Raw genomic sequence first — 19,382 nt, 5'->3', positions numbered from 1 at the left:
TACAAAATCCTTTTTTACGTGTTTAACTTCATTTTTCATCCTCAACATGTATGTGAAGTCCAACATGTTGTCTTCCGTTTGAACTTGTCCGCACGCCTCTTCGTCCTCTGTTTGAGCACACTGATGTATGTACGAGACACCACATGACCACGAACAGCCTTGTGCTCCGAATTCAAGCTGTGCGAGGTCGCAGTGACCAAAATGATTGCGTAACAATGGCCACTGTTATCATGTGTACGTCCTCCACTCCCCTCCATTCCACATCCAGCATTCACCCTCGACCCCCTTCTCCCATTATCCTCATCCTTTCCCTCCCTGGTTGCACAAAATGATAAATGTATTCATCTTCAAACTTCACATCTTCACTTCTCACATCCGACGTTTACCCCATGAGGCCAAGACTCATTACGAATCACTATTCGATGTAAAACGAAAAAAACAACGTAAATAACAAAACTTGTTCGTACACAAGGAATGCCCATTTCAAGTCAAATCTTCCGTTCATAATCGGTGATGCGTGATCTCTGCTATTCATTTATTGATATTTGATATCCCGTTGAAGGCCGATCACCACACTATGGGGAAGCAAAGGTGGTTGGAGACCAGGAAATGAGGAAACGATATATGGCTATGTGATTACTCCCGCCAGGGAGTAATGCATTCGATCGTGTCCGTCCGTGTGTGTGTATGTGTGTTCGTATGTTCGTGTGTTCGTGTGTTTATGAACAAGATGTCTGGAAAAGTTCTGAACGGATTTGGATGAAAGTTGGTGGGATGATTGCCCTTGGGATAAGGAAGAACTGATTAGTTTTTGGTGAAGCTCAGGATATTATTCCAGATACAGGAATTTTGAGAAGCATTTTTTACCATTGGAAGATAGGGCTCCAACTTGACCCACGGCGGGAGTATGCGCTCTACTGAGTGGCGTTCTAGTTTATATATATTTTTTATTCCTATATTATATATATATATATTATATATATATTTTATACATACGAGTGTGACTCGGCATGCCCCGCGTGCCTCACCACTCGTCGTTTCAGAGGGGTAGGCATCTTTGACCATTTCGGTGTCTTTTGGGTCTTCGTGGTGTTTTGGGTCTTCAGGGCCATTTGGGTCTTCAGGGTCTTTTGGATCCTCTGGGTGTTTTGGGTCTTTTGGGTCTCCAGAGTCTTTTGGGTCTTCTGGGTCTTTTTGGTCTTCTGGATGTTTTGGGTCTTTGGGGTCTTTTGGGTCTTCTTGGTGTTTTGGGTCTTCGGGGTATTTTGGGTCTTTGGGGTCTTAAGGGTCTTTTGGTTCTTTTGGTTCTTCTTGGTCCTAAGGGTCTTTGGTTCTTTTTGGTCTTTAATGGTATTTGGGTCTTTTTGGGTCTTCAGGGTATTTTGGGCCTTCGAGGTATTTTTTGTCTTCGGGGTCTTCAGGGTCTTTTGGGTCTTCAGGGTCTTTTGGATGTTTTGGGTCTTTAGGGTGTTTTGGATCATCGGGGCATTTTGGGTCTTCGGGTTGTTTTGGGTCTTTGGGGTGTTTTGGGTCTTCGGGGTGTTTTGGGTCTTCGGGGTGTTTTGGGTCTTCGGGGTGTTTTGGGTCTTCGGGGTGTTTTGGGTCTTCGGGGTGTTTTCGGTCTTCAGGGTGTTTTGGGTCTTTGGGGTGTTTTGGGTCTTCGGGGTGTTTTGGGTCATAGGGGTGTTTTGGGTCTTCGGGGTGTTTTGGGTCTTCTGGGTGTTTTGGGTCTTCGGGGTGTTTTGGGTCTTTGGGGTGTTTCGGGTTTTTTGGTATTCAGGGTGTTTTTGAGCCTCAGGGCCTTGAAGGGTATTTTGGGTCTTTGGGGTGTTTTGCGTCTTTGGGGTCTTTGGGGGTCTTCAGGGTATTTTGGGTCTTCAGGGGTCTTGGTGGTCTGAAGGGTCTTGGGGGAATTAAAGGGTCGTCAAAGGTCTGAGGGGTCTCAGCAGTCTTAACGCAATTAAGAGGGTTAATTAAGAGGGTGGTAATTTTATTTGAAGAAGAAGAAGACGTTGTCGTTGCAAATAAACATAGCGACATAACCATAAACGTTTGCTCTATTATAATAAGATATATATTTTATATATACACTACTGGTCAAAAGTTTTAGAACACCTCAATTTTTCCAAGTTTTATTGAAATTTACACAGTTTAATGTCTCAATGTACTGTGAAATTAAGCATAGAACAAATAAACAATTGGAGATTTAAAAAAGGAAATCGTAGAATCATTTTGTTTAACAAAATTTAATTTAAAATTTTGACTCACAAACTAGCCACCTTTTGCAGATATAACCGCCGAACACTCTCGTGGCATTCTTTCTACAATGGAAATCAAATATTGTTCGGGAAGTTCTTCCCAACACTGTTGCAGAAGTTCCCACAAATGTGTTGCACTTGAAGGTTGCTTTGCTTTCACCCTTCTGTGCAGTTCACCCCAAACCAGCTCAATGGGGTTTAAGTCTGGAGACTGTGCTTGGCCATTCCATGATTTGAAGCCTACCGTCTTGTTGCTTTCATCGAAGGTAGTTTTGACATAGCCTGGAGGTGTGTTTAGGGTCATTATCTTGCTGTAGGATGAACCCCTGACCAACTAGGCGTATACCAGAGGGTATTGCATGGCGCTGCAAAATGCTGTGGTAGCCCTTTTGGTTCAGGGTGCCAGTCACTCTGTGCAAGTCGCCGACTCTGGATCCAGCAAAAGAGCCCAGACCATCACGCTTGCTCCTCCAAGTTTGACAGTTGGTGTCACACACTGAGGAACCATCCTTTCACCTACTCGACGGCATACAAAAACCCTGCGTGATGAACCAAAGATTTCAAATTTTGATTCATCGGTCCATAAGACCTTCTTCCAGTCTTCAGTAGTCCACTGGCGGTGCTTCATGGCCCAAGCAAGCCTCTTTTTCTTATTTTGCCATCTTAGCAATGGCTTTCTTACCGCCACTCGACCTGTCAAACCTGCAGCTCAAAGTCTTCTCTTCACAGTTGAAACTGAGACTTCCTTACTTCGACCAGTGTTAAGCTGTGCTTGAAGCTGTTGTCCTGTGAGCCGCCTATCACGCAAACTGTTGACTCTCAGAAACTTGTCTTCTGATTCTGTTGTGGCTTTGGGTCTGCCAGACCTCTTCCTGTCACAGTTTCCTCCAGTTTCCAATATACTACTTCCTGCAGTGTAATATTGTCCAAATAATGCTTCAGAGGGTGTAATAACAGTCTGTTCCAATACTGCTTTTATACAGACAGGGGGTTTGTAATCAAGTAATCAGCAGAGGTTGGGACACCTGTAGGAATTGTTTGCATCAACTTTCAAGGCTTAATTTACTTACATTGCTGCAGAACAGCTGTAAGTTGTTAACCCATTACTTGTTCCCTGAAGAAGGCCTTTTTTTACAATATAACTGTGCAATTTACATTATTTTCCAGTTTTTGCTAACCTAAACTTTTTTTTTTTAACCTCAAGCAGTTTACTGCTTCCCTTTGTACCATTTCAGGTTATTCACTGAGCTTGAATTGCTTAAATTTCAATAAAAACTGGAAAAACTGAGGTGTTCTAAGACTTTTGACTATTTTTGAATTTTTGGTGTTCTATATATATATTTGAAAAACCTATTTTATATATATATATATATTTCATATACATATTTTTTATATCTATTTTATGGTGGTCTTCGTGTATATGTATACTATATGCATATTTTATATATGTAAATTTTATATATCTATTTTATATATATATATATCTATTTTATATATATCTATTTTATATACATATCTATTTTATATACATATCTATTTTATATATACATATATCTATTTTATATATATATCTATTTTATATATATATCTATTTTATATACATATCTATTTGATATACATGTCTATTTTATATATATATCTATTTTATATATATATCTATTTTATATACATATCTATTATATATATATATATATATATATATACTATATATATATATATATATATATATATTTTTTTTTTGAATATTATATATATACTATATATATTATATATATATATATATATTTTTTTTATATACCTATTATATTTCATATCCATATTTTATATATGTAAATTTTATACATCTATTTTATATATATCTATTTTATATATATATCTATTTTATATATATATATTTTATGTATCTATTTTATATATCTATTTTATATATATATTATATATAAATATTTTATATGCAGTATATATATTTTATATATATACGTATATATATACATATATATATATATATATATATATATATATATATATATATATATATATATATATATATATATATATATATATTTTATGCATCTATTTTATATGTATATTTATTTTATATATCTACAGTATATCTATTTTATATATATATATATATTATGTATCTATTTTATATATCTATTTTACATATATCTATTATATATATATATATATTATATATATATATATATATATATATTTTTTTTTTTTTAAATATATATATATTATGTATCTATTTTATATATATATTGAATGAATGAATTCTTTTTTTTTTTTTCTTTTTTTTTTGCATACTGAATCGAGCCTCGTGAAAGAGCTAGATTTACTTCACAAACAAATCAACCAGACAAACAAAACACATAAAAAGAGGGAGCGGAAGACAGGATGGGGAGAGAAGGGGAAGCACACAAACACAACATTAGAGAGCAGGAAGATGTGTGGGAGGGAGAGGGCTTGGGGGGAGGAGGCGTCGGAAGGGGGAGGGGGGGGGGGTGGGAGAAGTATAAAACACAAGGACACCAAGGACTTCCAGGACAGAAGTTGGTATTTCAAAAACGTGGAATTGGGGTGAAATTAGCAGGGGTAGAAAAGATCAAAGTTTTGGATGGGGGAAGATAAGAGATGGTGGTGAACAGCTATTTTAAAGACCTGGAGGGTGGAGTGGGATTGAAGAGAGTGAGGGAGTTTGTTCCAGAGGCGGAGAAAAGAGGAATGAAGGAGTGAAGGTGAGCAGAGAGTCTTGATTTTGGCAGTTTAACCATAAGAGGGTTGCAGGCAGATCTTGTGCGACATGTAGGAATATTTGCGGGACAGAGCCCAGAGAGAGCTGGGGGGGGCAAGGCCAGAGAGGAGTCGGGAGAAGACGGAAAGACCACCAACCTGCCTGCGGTAAGTGAGTGAAAGGCCCTTGGAGTTAGCTTCATCGTGGGAGATTCCAATGATTCTGAATGCTTTGGTTTCAACAGCGTGAAGACGAGCTAGGTGTGAGGCAGGAGCACCAGCCCAGAGGGGAGAACAGTATTCCATTGAGCTGTGGATGAAAGCCTTGTATGTGGTGAGGAGCTCAGGTGTGCCAAGGAAGGACTTTGCACGACGGAGGATGCCCAGTCGGCGACTGGCTTTGGAGGCCAGATTTGAAATGTGGTTTTCCCAGGAAAGATCATGGCAGATAGTGAGACCCAAAAGCTTGAGTGACAGAACTTCTTGGAGAGGATTATTCAGAAAGTGGATGGGAGGGTTGTCCAGTCGGTCTTTTCGGAGAGACATCGTAAGAGTGTGAGATTTGTCAGGATTGAAAGACATGTTCCACTTGTTTGCCCAGTCTGTGATTTTGTCCAGGTCTGCAGAGAGTGAGGAGGCTGCAGACTGCCGATCTGAGGGATGAAGAATGGAGCAACAGAGAGTAGAGTCATCAGCAAAGAGATAGAGAGGATTTTCAAGAGAGTCAGAGAGATCATTGACGAAGACCAGAAAAAGCACAGGGCCCAGAACACTGCCTTTGGGAACTCCAGCCTGAACAGGAAGAGGAGATGAGAGAAACCCATTCAGGGCCACACGTTGACTACGACTAGAGAGGAAGTCCGCCAGCCATGCGTGGAAATTTCCATGGATACCAAAAGAGGAGAGTTTGGTGAGCAGAGCGGGGTGCCAGACCGTATCGAAGGCATGTGATATGTCAAGGGAGACAGCTCTAATTTCCTGTTTGGCATTGAGGACCTCCATCCATTGTTGAGAAAGCAGAAGCAGCATGTCCAGAGTAGAGTGACCAGGTCTGAAACCAAATTGATGATCAGAGATCAAGCCATTGGAGAAGAGGAAAGATTTCATATCTGAAGCAATGATGGATTCCATGACTTTGCTGATAATTGGGAGAAGGCTGATTGGTCTGTAGTTGCTGGGATCTGTTTTTGCACCTTTTTGTGCAAAGCGGTGATGTTGGCAGATTTCCAAGCAGATGGCAGATGACCTTGAGCAAAAGAGAGGGTGAAGAGAACAGAGAGAGGGAGTGAAAGAGCGGAAGAACAGGATTTTAGGACCCGTGGGCTGATGCCGTCAAGTCCAGTTGCAGAATCAGAGTCGAGGGTTGACAGAATCTTTTCCACCTTGTCAGGAGGAAAGGACACAGAGTCCAGGAGTAGCTGGGTACGACTGGGTACGGTGGGTACAGAGAGGGATGGGTTTGGGACACAAGATTTAGAGGCAAACACAGAGTTGAGGCATTCAGCTTTTTCACGTGCGGAGTCAGCCGTGTGGCCCTTTTGGGTGAGGGAGGGGATGGAGGGGGAACAAACACCAGAAACAGATTTGACCAGGCGCCACCAGGATTTGGAAGAGGGAGACAGATAAGAGAGTTGGGTCCTGAGAACGGAGAGATATTGTTTCCTGGCTCTCCTGAGGGTGGACACACACTTGTTTCGGGCTTTGTGAAAGGAAATGAGATTTCCTTCCGTTGGATTTGCTTTCCAGGAGACGAAAGCAAGTTGTTTCTGGGCAATAGCCTCACCACAAGATTCCGTGTACCATGGAAGGGAGGAAGGGTATGACAACTGAAGACGAGATGGGATAAATCTGTGCATGAGAGAGAGCAATTTACTTTGGAAGAATTCCCAGGATGAGTTGATGTCAGAGGCGGTAGAGATGGGAGACCAGTCCAGATGATTGAGGGCTGCTTGAAGACCGTGCCAGTTGACCTGAGTGAAATGCCAGACTCGTCGACGCTGAGGAGGCTCTCTGATAATCGTCTGAGACATGTCCACTTTAACAAGCACATGATCAGATGAGCCGATTGGAGCAGAAGAAGAGCAGCAGACATTTTCAGGGAAGTTAGTCATAACCAAGTCCAGAAGAGAAGATGCTCCGTTGACTGAGATCCGGGTCGGGAAATTGACAGATTGTGTCAGTCCCAGTGAGTCACAGAAGTCCTTTGCTGAAGAGCCATGGCTGGTGAGAGAGGTACCCACACCCAGCCAACTGGCATGGTGACAATTGAAATCAGACCTTAACAGCCATTTGTCCTTAACACATTTTGAAGATGGTCCACCTCACTCATCTTGTCTTCAAAGGTAGATGGTAAATCATGTGCATGCAAAACTCACAGTTACCGACCACAGGAAAGCCTCACTGCGTTGCCCTGATGAAGCCCCAACAAGGGCGAAACCAGGTCGGTAACTGTGAGTTTTGCATGCACTTGTGACAGTATCTGTATTTATAATCCGTAATGACGCACTGCTAGATGGTTCCTCTGGAACTTTGCAGGCAAGGCGGACGTGCATGGCGATGACGTCATGTTGTCCGCTCATTAGGTTGGAGAACCAGATTACAGATACCATTATATATATATATATATATATATATATATATATTTTTTTTTTTTTTTTTTTTTTTTTTTTTTTTATGTATCTATTTTATATATATATATATATTTTATATATATATATTTTATGCATCTATTTTATATATATATTTTATGCATCTATTTTATATATATATTTTATATTTATCTATTTTATATATATCTATTTTATATATATCTATTTTATATATATATATTTTATGCATCTATTTTATATATATATTTTATGCATCTATTTTATATATATATTTTATATTTATCTATTTTATATTTATCTATTTTATATATATCTATTTTATATATATCTATTTTATGCATCTATTTTATATATATATTTTATGCATCTATTTTATATATATATTTTATATATATATATATATATATATATATATTCAGCCATACACTGAAAGCACGTTTCAAATATTATGTTGAAAACAATTTCATTCTTCCATCAAGATCAGGTGCAATGGCGAATAACCATGCGAGGAGTCCCGTTGAGGGATGGTGCGAGCTGATAAGGGTTATCCAGGGTGTGCTCCCTGAGGCTCGCATTTTTCTCCACGTGACGGCAAAGAGCCAACAACATTGGAATGTCAAAACAAAGTCGATAAAGACAAGACAGGACAACCTAATATTGGGCCCGTGGTGTCTGCGGCTTGTTCTTTGACATCTTCCTGCGCTGGTGTTGGCTCCTATTCGCTAAATGACATCGTGGGGTCGGGTCACATTGTTAACTGTCCAAGTAGTCAATGGGCAAACCGCCAGGAACAGGCGACCCTGGCACCCAGCAGCAAACTCACGGAATGCCTGAAACTGAAAGCAGCACTACTGTATTATTCTAAGTATGAATCAATTTTAAATTTGAAACGAAATTCGTTTTCTGCTTGCTAGTTGGATGTTTATTATTATTATTATTTTTTTGTATACTAAGTCTCGGATCATGGAAGAGCGTGATGACCGAACTCAAAGGGCAATGGACTGACAGTGGCGCAACAGCTGACACAACAACCAGGAAAATAGGAGAGAGGATACGAAAGGAAACACAGCCATCTGCAAGTAAGAGGGTCGGTTAGGTGGGGTTCATGGGGGCAGTAGGGCTGGGTAATGACGTCAGATAGTGGTGCACCACTTGTTTGAAGCTCTCGAGTAAAGGGTGCTGTGAACCGTCTCAGGAAGGTGGTGGCACGGTCTTCTTCTTCTTCTTCTTTGCACAACGATGCAGGGTAGTATCATTGGCTGGGGGTGTGGCTGTGCCGCTGATGGCTCTCTGTAGGTTGGAGCAGGAATTTTCTAATTAGCCGCGTCGCAGCCGCTGCTCATAGAGTGCCCTCTGCTGTTGTTGTTGTTCTTCTTGTTCTTCTTCTTCTTGTTCTTCTTGTTCTTGCAGAGAAGACAAAACCTCAAAGCTCCACCCATTCTGGGAACCATAGCTCCACCCATTGTGGGAGAGGCTTCATATAAACAAATATCCACCATTTTATTAACTCGCATAGCTTTGAGGCCTGTTTTGTAGGCCCGTGGTGTCTTCCTCTCTCATACAGTTTTATTTCAAATCAAATTCGATATATCATTTCATTTTTCACAGTCGCTAACATAGTTTTAGACTCGGTTGAAAAAAAACGGGAAGAAAATCCGATGAAAGTTGCCCTTTATAGAACGAAATGAATTCTCAAAGGCCTGTAACTTCAAGTCCATTGACATATATTTTGTTTAAATCGCGGCATGGTGTCATACACCGCCCGAAATAACAGATGGGAAAATGCAGAGATATATAAAAAAATTCGTCCATTTGACGACAATCGTCACGATGAAATATTTAATTTATACGTCGTCACAATAATGTGGAGAGAGGAGCATAGCTTCGTTCACGTGTCGGCACACACGGGAAATTGCCAAGATATATTTTTTTACAATCACGGCATGGTCAGTCATACACCGCCTGAAATAACAGACGGGAAAATGCCGAGATATATTAAAAATTCGTCGCCACACACGGGAAATTGCCGAGATATATTTTCACTTTGCACAAAAATAACATCAAGTAATCGAATCAATAGGAATGTCCTGTGCCTATAACATCGACGTTATAGGCACAGCTGCATCTAGGCATTGTGTAACATCGACGCGGCTTTTGTTTTAATTAAAACTTTTTGTACCTGTTTTTTATGGTGTCGACGATGGCTCGCCTCCTCCTAGCAAAGGACACCGTCAGATCTTTAACATCCCCCAACTAATACCAGTTTTCGGGTTGTCCGTCCGTCCGTATGGACTACACCTCGTTTTTCTCAGCAACCACATGTCCGATTCAGCCGAAACTTTCAGGGTACGAGTGACACCCATGCAGAATGTTTTTTTTGACAATTGTGACGACATAGGTCACGTGGTATGGCCGCCATCTTGGATTAAACACAAATAATTACAAAATTATTTCTCGGAAACCGCCAAATGGAAAAATGTGAAACTTGGTGCATTGTCAAGTATTCCCAATGGGAACAAAAGCATGATAATGATGACATCATCGGTGAAGTGGTATACCAGCCATAAATGTTCTAATTGAATGCCTTATCCTAAAAATCTGCAGTTGCATGCACAAGATATGTGACCCATTTGTATTGAAATATTAAATTTATGACATCATAGGTCACATGGTTTGGCAGCCATATTGTATTTGACCAAAAACCTTGAAAAAAACATGTAAAAATCTTTGAAACCACTGAAGCAATCAACTCGAAACTTTACATGTGTCATCGACTATGCATGGCGATTAAAAGTTGATCACGAAAACGTCATCAGTCACATGGTGTGGCAGCCATATTGGATTGAAGGAAAATATTAAATAATTATATCTCAGAAACCTCTTTCCCTATCGATACGAAACTTTGCAAATGTCATCTGACACCATTGCTGCATATATTTTGATAATGATGATTTCGTAGGTCACGTGCTTTGGCAGCCATCTTGGATAGAAAAACGAACCTTATCTGATCAACACGAAACGTCACAAACGTGACCCACTATCCATACATATGCAGAGGGTACATATTTGATGTCATATGTCACGTAGTTTAGCAGCCATGTTAGCTTGAAATCCGATTTTTAAAAAAAACATGATCTGAAACCGCTTCACCAATCGAGATGAAACCTGTCATGTCTGGTAAAAATGTGATACTTGAGAACAGCTGAAGGGATTTCAATCAAACTTGTTTATTTCTGTACAGTCATCGAGAACATCTACCCGTTGTCACGGGCAGGGACTACGCGGAGGCATATTGGCGACGCAGTCGCATTGCTCTAGTTTCTGTTTTAAAATGGAAAAGAAACAAAAGTGTACCACAGCCTTTAATCATGTAACATTCTCATAAGCTTGCAGCAAAGGATTGCGTTAGTATGTGCAATCAGATAGAAGCTTCTGGAACTCATTACCTTCGCAAAAGCGGAAGGTTATGTTTTGATCGCTGTGTATTTATTTGTATGTCTGTGTGTGTGTGTGTATGTTATTCGCATAACTCAAAAAGTATTCAACCGAATTGCATGAAATTTGGTGGGATGATTGGTTATTATACGGGACACATTTGATTAGATTTTGGGAGCAATCGGGTCAAAGGTCAAGGTCAAGGTCACGAAAAGGTCAAAATCGTATTTTTGTTGTTCTGTTCCCTACACTCCCATGCCAAGTACAGAACAGTAGCTGCGGCGAAGGTATGCGCTCTACCGAGTGCCCGTTCTAGTTTACCATGTGACTCTGAGCATGTGGATAATCTGAAGGTACCTGTTGCAGGTGGGAGTGTTGCCTATGAATAAGGTACATGCATCATAGACTAATCAGCCTCCTGTGCCTATGTTTGCATGTACTGTACATGTCCTTGTTTTACATTGTGGAGAACGAAACGTCAAAGAAAGAAAATATGAATGATCTGACCGTCCTTCTCTGAGCATTTGAAAGAATACCAACGATTTTGAATTTTGAATACCAACGAATACCAACGAAAGAATACCTGAACAACTTACTTTTTCACGTGACTGTACACACACACACATATATATATATATACACTCACGTGAAAAAGTAAGTACACCCCATGTAAAGTTTTGACTTTTTCAACATATTTCAACATACAGCTATTTGATCTTCATTTCAACAATATTGATAGACAAAGGTGATATAATATAACAAATATCATGAAACATTTACATTTTGTAGTCCATTGTATAACTTAAATAAACATAAATGTAAATTTCGCATGTGGAAAAAGTAAGTACACCCTTGGCTCTAATAGGTGGTATTTCCCCCATTGGCAGAAACAACCTTAAGTAGGCGTTTCTTATAACTGTCTACCAGTCTCTGACATCGACTGGGATAAATTTTTGCCCACTCCTCCATGCAGAACTCTTTCAGCTGTGCGATGTTTGAGGGGTTTCTTGCATGCACAGCTCGTTTCAAATCCCCCCACAACTTCTCGATGGGATTTAGATCCGGGTTTTGACTTGGCCATTCCAGAACCCTCCATTTCTTTCTTTTCAGCCATTCCTTGGTGGATTTACTGGTATGTTTAGGGTCATTGTCATGTTGCAAGGTCCACCTTCGGTTGAGCTTCAACTTTCCGACAGATGGCCTCACATTATCCTCAAGCACCCTCTGGTACAATGAAGAATTCATAGTGGATTCTATGATGGTGAGCTGCCCAGGCCCTGATGCAGCAAAGCTGCCCCAAACCATAATATTTCCACCACCATGCTTTACAGTTGGTATGAGGTTCTTGGGGTCAAATGCTGTCTTTGGGTTTCGCCAAACATGTCTTCTGGTACTGTGGCCAAATACCTCGACCTTTGACTCATCTGTCCAGAGCACATTGTTCCAGAAGTGCTGGTCTTTGCCTCAATGTCCATTGGCAAACTTTAGTCTTGCCCTGATGTTCTTTTTGGACAGCAAAGGTTTCCTCCTGGCACACCTCCCATGTAGATCAAATTTGTGCAGCTTCTTTCTAATGGTAGACTCGTGCACTCTGACATCAACAGTGGCAAGAGCTACCTGTAGGTCCCGTGATGACATTCTGGGGTTCTTAGAGACTTCTTTCAGCATCTTGCGGTCTGCTCTCGGGCTGAACTTGCTGGGGCGGCCTGGCCTGAACAAGTTGGCAGTTGTTTGGAATCTTCTCCACTTGTAGATGATCTTCCGGACAGTCGAATGATTGATTTCAAATTGTTTGGGGATCTTTTTAAATCCCTTCCCAGACTCGTAGGCATCTACAACCTTCTTTCTGAAGGCCTCAGAGAGCTCTTTTGATCTAGGCATGGTGATGCCGCACACTTCAACAACAAAGAGCAAACCAAACTAAATGTCTGAGGTTTAAATAAGACAGGTTCCTCCAAGATCCTCTCTAACCATGTTCTAATCATTTGCACCTGAGCTGGTGCACCTGATTCTAATTTTAGGTATTTGAAGTAGTGTTAAATGTAGGGGTGTACTTACTTTTTCCACATGCGAAATTTGCATTTATGTTTATTTTAATTATACAATGGACTACAAAATGTAAATGTTTCATGATATTTGTTATATTATATCACCTTTATCTATCAATATTGTTGAAATGAAGATCAAATAGCTGTATGTTGAAATATGTTGAAAAAGTCAAAACTTTACATGGGGTGTACTTACTTTTTCACTTGACTGTATATATATATATATATATATATATATATATATATATATATATATATATATATATATATATATATATATATTGTTGTGTCCCCGGGGTTAAGACCCCTGGGTGGTGGATGGCCGACTGAGCTTTAACTCTGAGGCATCTAAGCCGAATTGCTGGCGGTGTTATCACTTTAGCATGCGCAGGGGTGGAGGGTAGCTGTACAGAGTTCATGGGGCATCCTCGAACCCACCACGGATCAACAAGACAGAACACAGTGGATTGAAAATGCAACAAATAATGAATTTAATGAAAATAATGCCAGGATAACAAAAATGAAAGGAAAGGTAAAATCTAATTCCTAATTTGGGCTACCCCAATCAGACACAATTACACGACACAGGGAGAAATAAATGAAATAAAGAAAAGGTTGTGTGAGTTTGCCGATACTCAGCTTTGAGTTCAATGAAGATGTTTGGGGTGGTTGAATGGCTCTGGTCGGTAGGCAAAACGACCGTGCATCGGCGTGAACAAGATGGCGCCGAGTCGCCAAGTGAGCACAACGAGCCACGAAGCGGTGGCAAAACGTCCTTCTCTCTCAGCCTCCGACCGTTTCACGCTCCACAAAGCTCCAATACTGGCACGAACAAGATGGCGCCGAGTCGCCAACCAAGCACAACGAGCCGCTAAGCGGCGGCAAAACGTCCTTCTCTCTCAGGCTCCGACCATTCCACGCTCCACAAAGCTCCAATACTTCTCAGGCGCATACGTCATGAATCACCCCCATCCTTTTTCCCAGCAAGAACAAGCGAGAGAGAGAATAAAAGCGTGACCGCTGCGCGCGCAGCCGCCTCCATCGAGAACACAGGGAGAGAGAGAGGGAGAGAGGGAGAGAGGGATGCATCCACCTTCCACGAAACCAGGACAGAGAGAGACAGGGTGCGACCGCTCGTACCAAGAGCCCGGACCAAGAGAGAGAGAGAGAAAGAGGGGGGGTGGGGGGGGGAAACGCACTCTCCCCTCCTTTCCTTGACGTCACACTCTAACCAATCGTGCAGTGCCGTCGCATTGCCCCATCGTTCCTCAACCAATCATTCTTCGGAGCATGGCCTCCCGGCCATTCTTGACGCCCATCGAGAAGATTCGGCTGGGCGAGGTAGTAGTGCCTGGGTACCGTCGGTGATTATGTTGTTTGTAATTACATGCCGAGTGCATGGCTGGCCAAGTAAATGTTTTATAAGAACAAAGGGAAAAATCACAGTGGCATTTACACACTGGGAATTTATCCTTATGCCCTATCTAATTAGCATAGCTCCACCCCTTGCAAGGAGACACATCACGCTTACACGGATATCATCCTGATATTTATAATGGAATTTGATACTTTGGGAAATTAGTAAAATAAAGTCTAATTGCATCAGAATTTCAATAAATATATTCCTTCAGTTCTAAAAGGTAACAAATCAGGGTGAGTACTCAATGGGTCAAACAAAATCTTAAATAGAGGCCTATTATTTATTTATTTATCTATTTATATTAACAGTGTGTAATGCTTATGCGGAAGCTTTTACATCTTACATGTGGAGGACATCAGCATTAATTTAGATTTGTAATTTATTACAAGAATGTCAGTAGCTCATGGACAATTCAACACAATATCATCATACGAAGTCTGTCTGTTTTTTGACCGTGACACATTCGGTCGTTACTTATCCAATCTCAACCAAACTTAAAAGGATGATTAGGGGCCACACAATGAAGGTTGTAGCGAATTAATTTGCTCCCCTCCCCAAGGGGGTGTTCCGCCTTGAGCGAAATCTGTGTTGAGGTGTATATCCATGTTAAGATAGCTAATCATGGCGTTTTTCCAAGGCCACTTCTAATAACAAAAGTAACGAGAACGGCACTCAGTAGAGAGAATACCTCCGCCTGGTTGGCCATATCACTCAATGGTGAGGAATCACGTAAAAAATTATACTAGCTGGATCCGGGTCTTCACCAAATTTTAATCGATTCTTCCTTGTCACACACACAACCTGTTCAACAAGTTTCGTCCAAATCCATCCATAACTTGTAGAGATATCCCACTTTGTATCGTTTTTGACCCTATCTCCCAATGGTGAATAATCACCGAAGAAAAATTAAATAACTCTCCTATCCCAACCAAAATTCAGATCTTCACCAAAAATCGAATCAAATCGTTCTTGACAGGCACCCAACCGGTCCACCATGCTTCGGCCAAATCCATCCATAACTTTTTGAGATATCCTGCTATGTATAGTTTTTGGCCCTATCTCTCAATGGTGAAGAAGCACTTTGAAATTAAATAATTCTCGTATCCGAATCCATATGCATATCTTCACCAAAATCGAATCGAATCGTCCTTGTCAGACACCCAACCGGTCCACCAAGTTTCGTCCAAATCCGTCCACAACTTTTTGAGATATCCTGCGATGTATCGTTTTTGGCTCTTTCTCCCAATGGTGAAGAATCACTTAAAAACTCTAGTACCCGGATCTGAATCCGGATCTTCACCCTAATCTAATCATTTCGTCCTTGTCACATCGGCTACATCTCTGCCAAATCTCGTCCGAATCCGTCGGCAACTTTTTGAGATATTTTGTTCCCAAACAAACAGACAAACGGACAAACAGACAGGGCTGAAAACATAACCTCCATCCACCTTTGGTGGCGAAGGTAATAACAACAATAATGATAAAAACATAATGACGTTATTATAAAACAATATTGATACTAATAATACCCCACCTCCCCAAGCAGTTTTTCCTCCTTTGACAAACGCCGTGTTAACGTGTATAAATATCTTATCGTGGCATTTAGTGGAGCCCACTACCGAGATAATAAAAAAAACATTATCTATCTATAATTCCAGTAATCTCTGTCTGTCTGTCTGTACATCTGTACGTTTGTCTGTGACCGCTGTTTCTCGACAACCACGGGTCCGATATACTTTTAACTTGCCAGGTATATTGCTGGGGACCCGAGGATGTGCCTTTTCAAGGTTTCATATTAATCGGACAATTACTTACCGAGCTATGTCCAAAAAACGATTCAACCAATCAGAGAGCAGCGAACGATCGCGTGTGCCGAACGTGGCGGGCACACTCTGCCTCGGATGGCACATTTGAGAGCGTATTCATTTATTTCACGTTTGCAAACTATGTTGGCGTTAAACTATGTTTTACAACTAATAAAAACGAATTTGCGATTCATTCGCTTTCCTGCGCGTTTGTGCACGCGATGGCGATTTCTTTACCAAACTCCGGAAGCCGTTCGCTTTGGACCAAACCATTGCATGTAAATAGAGGGGGGGGATTGTCACCACTCGCAAGCCGTTCGCTTTGGACCAAACCATTTCATGTAAATAGAGGGGGGGGGATATAATTTTAGATATAGATATAGTACGGGCATGCCCTAGTAAACCACAAACACGTATGATTACCTTTTTAAACAGTCGCTACTGCTGTTTAACACTAAACTGAAAGAAGTCTGGAGGAATCCCGACATACTTGAGGCATTCTATGCTTATCACGTACCCCACAGACTAACGGGTCTGGGCCTAGATCTACTGCAATCTATATTTCCCAAAGAGGATATTAACATGACCCTTCTTGCTGCTCCCATAGGGATTAAAAGCTGGGATCGCAGCGGCATTGTGAGGTCATAGCTCAAATGGAAGGCAAAGCAGGCCGACCCGTAATATCAATGTATTTTTCTCATCAGGAATGTTTTATGTCTGAACCCCAACCCCCGTTTCAGATTCTCTCCAATACTGTACGTCTGCCCCTGTGAGCTCGTCCTATCCTGTGAATGTTTTCATGGACACACCTGTGCTGCCAACAGGGTGCACGACGACGCATGCTCCACACAATACGAGAGACTCTTCTTTCGTTCTGAGTGTGGTGAACACGCCCAAGGGTCAGGTGAGATGGAAAAAGAACAATCATGATGATGACCAGGCCCAAGGCTCTTGTGAAACGTTCTCTGGGTTGTTTTATTCTCACACAGTTACAATTGGGAAGGCCAGCTTATAACATGTACAATATAAAAGGCGTTTGGTCCCGGCTTGCCTGTGTGCATCTGTCGGTCAACAATTGTCCGCTAGCGGATTTATACACCGTACGTATTCTTGCCATCAATTCGGATCGCCATCTTTTTATCAATCAGATGCTAGAAAATCTGCAAACAGAATGATATAGTTGAGTAAGGTGAAGATGGATGGGCTGGTTCGAATTTACAGTTTAAAACAAAAAAAATTCCTCCTTCATCTTGTTCTTCACTTATAATGATGGTGAGTCTCATTCAATCCCGTTTCTCATATCGATTAGATTCATATCTGATATAAAAACTGCTATATTCAATTCTCTTTCTTTCAACATTTCCATTTTATTCATACAACAGTAATATATCGGCCTATCAAACAGTACTTCTGATTATGCACCGCCTTTTAAAGCATCACAAAGCAGGTCGCTCTACTTGCAATACAGGTGAGAAAAGGATACAAACAAAAAAGCAGCTCATATTTAAATAATTTACTTGCACAATATTTAAAGGGTGAAAGTTAATTTTTATTTATTTTCTCTTAAAACCTGTCGGTCAAAACACTATACCATCTATTTATTACGTAAGCAAAAATTGAAGAATTTCCCTCTTCCCATCTGCACTGTATTCTCCATACATGATGGGCGGCGGACTGATGCGACACGGAGGGGAGGGCGTATGTGACCTCAAAATTTAATCTCATGTGCATACATAAATCTATATTCTATAAGATTGGTATTCCCATGAGTGAAGCGATGGGTCTTATATTCTAGTAGACCTCTAGTAGAAGAACTTGTGCAAAGACCCAGTAGAAATCAGCATACTTTAATGCAAAAATTACAAGGGTATTAGGAGAGTATGGATAAATAATGTCATGTATGATTTTAACCTGGACATCATGACCAAAGAGAGGTTCAATTGGGTACAAGAACAGACCAACCTACATATTTAGTGTTTGTTGGGTGGTCTTCCCATTCGGTAGTCAAGTGTTCCTGAGGATGTTCACATTTTCCTGTGATACTATCGGTGTCATGCTCTAATAGTCTAATGCGTGGTGTTTGTTGAAAGAGTTTCACAAACAAACAAACAAGCCCTCTCCCTCCCACAGAAAGAAACAAACAAGCCCTCTCCCAAAGCACTCCCCCTCCCACAGATCTCCCGATGTCCCTGCTGTACATCTTGTTCTCCCGCTCCCTTTATCATGTTTTATGGGTCAGTTTGTCTTTTTTGTGATCAATGTTAGCTCTTACACGAGCCTCGACCTTGTATACAAAAAAAAAAAACAACGGACATTTCGCTTTTCTATATACAGTATATAGATTTTCATGATTTTCTTTTTTTTCTGTTTTATTTTTATTATTATTATTTTTTCTGTTTACAAAAAGAGGTGAAACCTTTACTCCCAGGCCAGAGGAAAGAAGGAGGACTTAGTTGGCATTCTGTTTCTGGGATAAATCTTCTACAAATAAAACTATCATCCTGGATCAATTGAAGGCATTGTGGTGCGCAACGTTGCAATCGCGTCGATATCTAAATCTCTTGGCATCTCCCACCAACTTAAATTTTTGTTCCGTAATTATGGTCTAAAAGTTTGGGTAAAAAATGCATGTCCATACAAGAAACATTGGGCATGCGATATGTATTAGAATCATGAGTTCATTAAGGCATGGGTTTAGGTTATTTGGCCCATCTTGCATATGCTAGAACCACTTCCCACCTTTTGCAGACGGTGTGCATTGTACAGCTAATCCCAAGCAGAGGAATTGGCCAGCATACTGGATTAGTCTTTTTGGAAGATTTAGTAGGAGTTTCATCGTGCACAACCTAAATCCATATGGCACAGCTGGCTCCTTGTCCCTATCTGAAGGGAAGTATGCTTCATGGAGCAGCACTGGCTGCTGATCCTGAACCAGAACTGTAGTTTGTCAATCGCATACAGGCCGCAATTCTACACCGATCAACACGAAATTTAACCACCTGGTAGAGCTTGTCAAAAACTAGAAGCCTATTGTTTTTGAGGTCAAAAGGTCAAGGTAACAAAATAAT

General features: G+C 40.8%; 1 protein-coding gene across 1 annotated transcript in view; it reads left to right on the top strand.

Moving 5' to 3' along the window:
* Positions 1–19,382, top strand: part of TGFBR3 (transforming growth factor beta receptor 3) — a 119,430-nt gene that overhangs the window by 26,914 nt on the left and 73,134 nt on the right. The window contains exon 3 of the mRNA XM_068109652.2: positions 17,055–17,218. Coding sequence (XP_067965753.2) covers positions 17,055–17,218 — 164 coding nt within the window. The remainder of the gene's footprint in view (positions 1–17,054; positions 17,219–19,382) is intronic.

This window comes from Myxine glutinosa, chromosome 3 (assembly GCF_964187855.1).
Source record: "Myxine glutinosa chromosome 3, kmMyxGlut1.1, whole genome shotgun sequence".
In the NCBI taxonomy this organism is placed as follows: domain Eukaryota; kingdom Metazoa; phylum Chordata; class Myxini; order Myxiniformes; family Myxinidae; genus Myxine; species Myxine glutinosa.
The sequence above is the reverse complement of the archived record's forward strand: the minus strand, read 5'-3'. Positions and strand labels throughout refer to the sequence as shown.